Consider the following 5,743-nt stretch of genomic DNA (forward strand, 5'->3'; position numbering starts at 1 on the left):
AGGGCAATATCGCCCAGGAGATGTCTAAACTCAACGACGACACCTTGTGGGACAAGCAGGGCTTCAAGGAGCGCCACACCTCCAAATACAGGTAACCTCCACTCCTTACTTACGCGTGAATTGGATTAACGCTCCAATTCCATCTCACTCTCCATCTCTCATCGTAAAAAAAAACAAAAAAAAACACGACGCGGGCAGGTTGACAGACCTGGGGCGCAAGCAGGCGAGCCTGGCGGGAGACTACATCCGCAAGTACATCTCCAAGAAGTTTGACCGCTACTACTGCTCCGAGTATATCAGGTACCGCAGACCCTCGACAGGGATCGCGTGCTTTACGCCCGTGTTGCTGGCACTGGCACTCACGCACAGCTCAACTCGTCTGGTATGTTGGTGCACAGAGCGATGGAAACGGCTTCGCTCCTTGGTCTTGACGGAGCCCAGTGGTTCTGCGACTTTTATCTGCGCGAGCGGGACAAGGGCGTACGTCGCCCGTCGTACCTTCGACGTCGGCACACACACGCACACACGCACACACGCACACACGCACACACGCACACACGCACACACGCACACACGCACACACGCACACACGCACACACGCACACACGCACACACGCACACACGCACACACGCACACACGCACACACGCACACACGCACTTTTCTTTCTTTTCTCGTGTTGCTGTTGTTGTTCACACAATTCGCAGCTGCTCGGCGGAGTGTCCGATCTGCAGAGGAAAGAAGAGGAGCACTACCGCAGCGTGATGGCGCATCAAGAGCGAGGCATGTCCGCACTGCCCCTTGTCTCATGCGCGTCGTGTGTATTGTTTGCGGCGCGTGCCGTGCCTCACACTCACCGGTGGATTCGCACAGACGCCTTCTACTGGGCGCCGCCGGGCGGGGAGTCCATTGCCAGCTCGTGCTTGCGTGTGGACCGCATGCTCGATATTCTACGGTAGGGTCACCAGGATGTTGCGGTGTGTGTCGTGTGTTGTGTGCCGTTTGTGTATGTGTGTGTGTGTGTGTGTGTGTGTGTTGTGTCGTGTGTGTGTCGTGTGTGTCGTGTCACACGGGACCTCAACAAGTTTCTTCTGTAGGACGTCGTGCTCCGGGTTCAAGGTCGTAATGGTGTGCCACGGTAACATTATGAGGGCTTTCCGCGTGCGGATTGAACGGTACGTCAAACAACGCGGCAGCGCACCACACACACGACGCACGACACACACACACACACACACACACGACGCACGACACTCGAGCATCCATTCTCATTTGCGGCGCGGGCAGGATGAGCCAGAGGAAGTTCAGAGAGAATGAGGAGAGCACGGACGACCGCGACAAGATCTGGAACTGCCAAATCATCCACTACACGAGACGCGACCCCGAGACCGGCATCGTGGCGCCCAACTTCTACTGGGTCCGCTCGATCTGCCCGTGGGACACCAGCCTCTCCTGGAACGTCTGGCAGCCCATCCACAGGTAGCCTTCACCACCGCACACATCGCCGCACACATCGCCGCACACACCGCCGCACACGCGGTGAGTGAAATAACACCGGGGTTATGTGGCAGGCCGACGTACTCAAACGAAGATCTGGCGGCCGAGGTGGGACTCGTGCCGCAGCTGATCAACAACGACGACGTGGAGCTGTTGGGCCAGACGGCCACCGAGGAGATCGTGAAGAAGCGTGCGCTGCTCACCGAGTGGAAGGAGCGCGAGGAGGCCATCGCCAAGAGCGACGAGGCCGAGAAGGAGAAGGAGGACAAGCGCCGCGCCAGGGAGTCGTGGCTGCCCTCCAACAACCCCAGCTCCGCCACCAGCACCACCACCGCCGAAGGAGGTAAGGGCTCACACCACATCCAGCAACTCGAGCGCGTTGCCCTCTAAAATGCGCCGCTCAGCTGGCGTTGTGGGCGAGAGAGTAAATAAAAAGTCAATTTATTTGTTTTTGTTCATTTCTATTTACGCTTGTTTATTTGTTTATTTGTTTGTTCGTTCGTTCGTTCCTGATGATGGTCAGGGAGGGGTCAGAATTCGGGATCGGAAGTGCCCACCAGACCCTCGTGCCCGCGTGACACCCAGCGAGATCGTCTCTTCCTCGGCTTCCTCTAGCCCAGAACACGAGAAGCAACAATCAACACAGAACCCCCTGCCTCCAGCGATGCCATTCACTTGTACACTCGAGTGCGACCAGCAAAGACACAGGCAAACTTGGGTGCACATGGCACACGCCACATTGTTGTTCCCTGCACTCGACCGTCGCAACAGTTACCACCCTGTAGCAGTTCCCGTCATGCGGCGGCAAGAACAACTCATCGGCCAAGCAAAAGAACGAAAACGAAGACTTCTGAAGTCGTCAGAGAACGAAAGCGAAGAAGGGGCAAGGGAGGAGTGGAGTGTGATGTTTGTACGCACGAGCGCACATGCTTGTTTACTTTTACTACAGTGTTTGTACAACAACACCAGCAAAGACGCTCGCTTAGAAGCACTTGCGGTGGACAATCGAGGGTTTCTTTCCAGCCCGATGTTTCGCCGGAAAATAATAACAATAAATTATTATTTTGTGGGTTTGCCTGCGTCGGTGTGTTGTGGATGTGGTGGTGGTCTTCTACTTGCAGATCGAACGATCGAATTGAAGATGAAAGGCGGACGTCTGACAACCGTACAATGGGACACCATCAACTTCGATGAGCTGAATGAAGCTGGCCTCGCTGCCGTTCAAGAGCAGCGCTACCGGCCAGGAACGGCTGCACGATCGAACGAAGCGTTTCGGGCCTACAAGACCTTCATGACGAATTGCCCTTCAGCCCTTGAGAAGAATGACGGGAAGCTCCTTCCGATTCTCGAGCACACCATGCGATCCTTCCTGACTTTTGTACAGACAGTTCTGGTCTCTCTACTCGTTCGGCTTATTTGACTGCCGCTCTTGATCCTTCAGATGGCCTCCTTAGGCGTAAAACAGCTGGATGCGGTGTACTACCATGGACTTCGCCGAACATCTGAGATGCATGGTACTTTGTTTCCTACGTACCACGTAGCATTGCACAACACTAAGCTGACTGGCACGTAGGGCATCCCCCGATGGCCTACGGTCCCAATATGGCCCGAGTGATCCGTGCGCTGGACAAAAGAGAAAGGTTACGGTGAAGCACACAACACCGCTACTATGTGGTACGACATCTTACCAGTAGCATCAGGCTTTCAGTCGCTTCCAACTGACGTACTTGATAGAGGACGCGTACCACATCGTCAGAAAAATGCGATCGTGCGGTTCCACCAACGCACGTGATGCGGCAATCCTGCTTGGCGATCTCTCTCTGGGCAAGAGGATGTCCTCCCTGTTCGCTCTCTGCATTGGCCATCTAGCATTCCGCATGGAGGGTGACAAGATCCACATCGAGTGCACGTTCTACTTCGACAAGGTTCTGACAGCACCGCACACGCTCACGCTCACACCTCATCCTGAGAGAGAGAAGGACCCCATCTATCCGCTGATAAAGGTATTTGTCTTGCTGCTACAGTCACTCTGAGGCTCACATATTATCAGTCCCTTCATGAGCGTGGGGTGTTCATTGGCAACCCCTTTCAGGGGGAGTTTGAAGTGAAGGAGCATACCAAGCAATGGCCAGTCTTCTGCCAGCACTTGAGCAATGGCTACCTGATGAATGAGATTGCTCTCAGCCACAAGGCAATCTTGGCGATGGTCAAGACACGAGCTGAGCAAGCAGGCTACAAGAGAGATCTCTTCTCTGGCCACAGCCTTTGTGCTGGCATGGCTACCAGCTTCATCATCAGTGCGCTTGAGAGGAATGGAGGTAAGTCTTCATCTTTATGTTTTAGCAGTGTTCTCACATGTGCAAACAGGGCAATGGCGAGATGACATGTGGACAATGCTTGCATGCATTGGTGGATGGATGATTGGAACAGGTTCCAGGTCATCACATGCGCAAGAGCTCTATGTCAGCAAAAGTACTCCACCCTTCACACTTTTCCTACTGAGCAGAGCTAAGACTGGCAAAGCACTCGACAAGGCAATCAACACCACAGCAGTGATAGGTCAGGTCGACCATGAGTTCAAGGTCAATGAAGGACTGAAGAAGCATGAGCATGATGAATCAAAGATTCCGACAACTTGGGCCAGGCTTCCAGTCACCATCCTGCACTCAATCTACAACTCATCACTTGAGGAGAAGTGGCAGAACCAAGCAAGAGAAGTGGTCATGCTCGAGACCAGGAGCATCAAGATAGAAAGATCACTACGTGGTCTGGAAGCTGAACAAGTGTGCACATGGGATTGGGCCAACAACGACAAGACTCCCGAGGAGAGCGAAAAGGTGAAGGCGCTGAAGGTGCAGCTGGTCAAACTCACAGCACAGAAGAACAAGCTTGCTTGGACTCTGTACATTACCCGCTTGCACCAGTTCAACCAATGGCTAACACATTTCGGTCCTCAGTCGTCCAGTCAGGCGCAGAGCAACAGAGAGGTGGTGGATGGACTGGGTCAAAGATCACTGCGCCAAAGAAGCCTTCCAGGCAATGGAAGACGATGAAAAGTTGCACGAGGCACTTGCAAAGGTTCGTGTTTTGGAGACCACACCACATCTCAGCTGCTCGCCAACACGCTGTACCTCTACAGTTGCAGGCGTTCAAAGAGAACCAGGCACAGATCACCAAGAAGGCGGTATGTGTACCATGGCTGTGCAAAAAGAGCCCCACTCATCTGACGTCTTTTACCGAAGCGCAAGGAACTGAAGCTGCTCAAGCGGCAGAATGACGACAAGAAGGTGCGCCAACTTGTGCATTCTGTTCCTTCACTTGTGTAATCACTTGCAACACCCCACTATCTCCACAGGTCAAGGAGCACCAGCAAGCTACGAAAGCGGCCTCTTCGGCCAGAGCAGGAGAGCAGGATCGCTTGACGAAGGCTGTAAAAGGAAGGAAGATCCAAGTATCCATCAACATCGGGCGTCCGCTGTTTGACAAGCTCATCGCAACGGAGCCACCCTACTAAGTAAGGTAAGTGCGCTCTTCCTTCTTGAACCCAGCTCAACGAGTACTCACGCGGTGAAAGGACGAACCAGGGCGGACGTCAACGCCGACGAGGCCACCAGGCGTCGATGCACAGAGAAAAAACGCTCAACACAGTTCGCAAGCAGTTTTTGAAGGAGTGGTTGTATTGAAGCTGCGTATTGATCTACTATGTACAAGAGCGTCTCTCCTTTCAAAAGCACTTGCGGTGGACAATCGAGGGACCAGACTCGTCGTACTCCTCCTTGGAGATCCACATCTGCTGGAAGGTGGAGAGCGAGGCAAGGATGGAGCCACCGATCCAGACGGAGTACTTGCGCTCGGGGGGAGCGATGATCTTGATCTTCATGGTCGAGGGCGCGAGGGCGGTGAGCTCCTTCTGCATGCGGTCGGCAATGCCGGGGAACATGGTGGTACCGCCGGAGAGCACGACGTTACCGTAGAGGTCCTTCCTGATGTCGACGTCGCACTTCATGATCGAGTTGTAGGTGGTCTCGTGGATGCCGGCCGACTCCATGCCGAGGAACGAGGGCTGGAACAGGGCCTCGGGGGCGCGGAAACGCTCGTTACCGATGGTGATGACCTGACCGTCGGGAAGCTCGTACGACTTCTCGAGGGCCGACGACGAGGCAGCGGTGTGCATCTCCTGCTCGAAGTCGAGGGCGACGTAGCACAGCTTCTCCTTGATGTCGCGCACGATCTCGCGCTCGGCGGTG

The 5,743-nt window shown here is 54.5% G+C and overlaps 2 protein-coding genes across 2 annotated transcripts; both read left to right on the forward strand.

Annotated features, from left to right (window-relative positions):
• Nucleotides 1–20: 20 nt before the first annotated feature.
• ACA1_285170 (phosphoglycerate mutase family domain containing protein) lies at nucleotides 21–1,886 on the forward strand (the record flags this gene model as incomplete). The annotated part of the gene is made up of 7 exons (XM_004344871.1): nucleotides 21–91; nucleotides 199–300; nucleotides 399–480; nucleotides 707–786; nucleotides 1,097–1,174; nucleotides 1,287–1,478; nucleotides 1,571–1,886. The coding sequence occupies 7 exons, from the start codon at nucleotides 21–23 to the stop codon at nucleotides 1,884–1,886; spliced, it is 921 nt and encodes a 306-aa protein (XP_004344921.1).
• A 1,442-nt stretch (nucleotides 1,887–3,328) lies between these two features.
• Nucleotides 3,329–5,010, forward strand: ACA1_285180 (uncharacterized protein; the record flags this gene model as incomplete). Its single annotated transcript, XM_004344872.1, has 7 exons — nucleotides 3,329–3,421; nucleotides 3,589–3,814; nucleotides 4,005–4,398; nucleotides 4,472–4,574; nucleotides 4,642–4,680; nucleotides 4,739–4,783; nucleotides 4,852–5,010. 7 exons carry the CDS (start codon nucleotides 3,329–3,331, stop codon nucleotides 5,008–5,010), a joined length of 1,059 nt encoding a protein of 352 aa, XP_004344922.1.
• Between the last annotated feature and the right edge of the window lie 733 nt (nucleotides 5,011–5,743).

Source organism: Acanthamoeba castellanii, assembly GCF_000313135.1.
Source record: "Acanthamoeba castellanii str. Neff unplaced genomic scaffold scf7180000084776, whole genome shotgun sequence".
NCBI lineage: Eukaryota > Discosea > Longamoebia > Acanthamoebidae > Acanthamoeba > Acanthamoeba castellanii.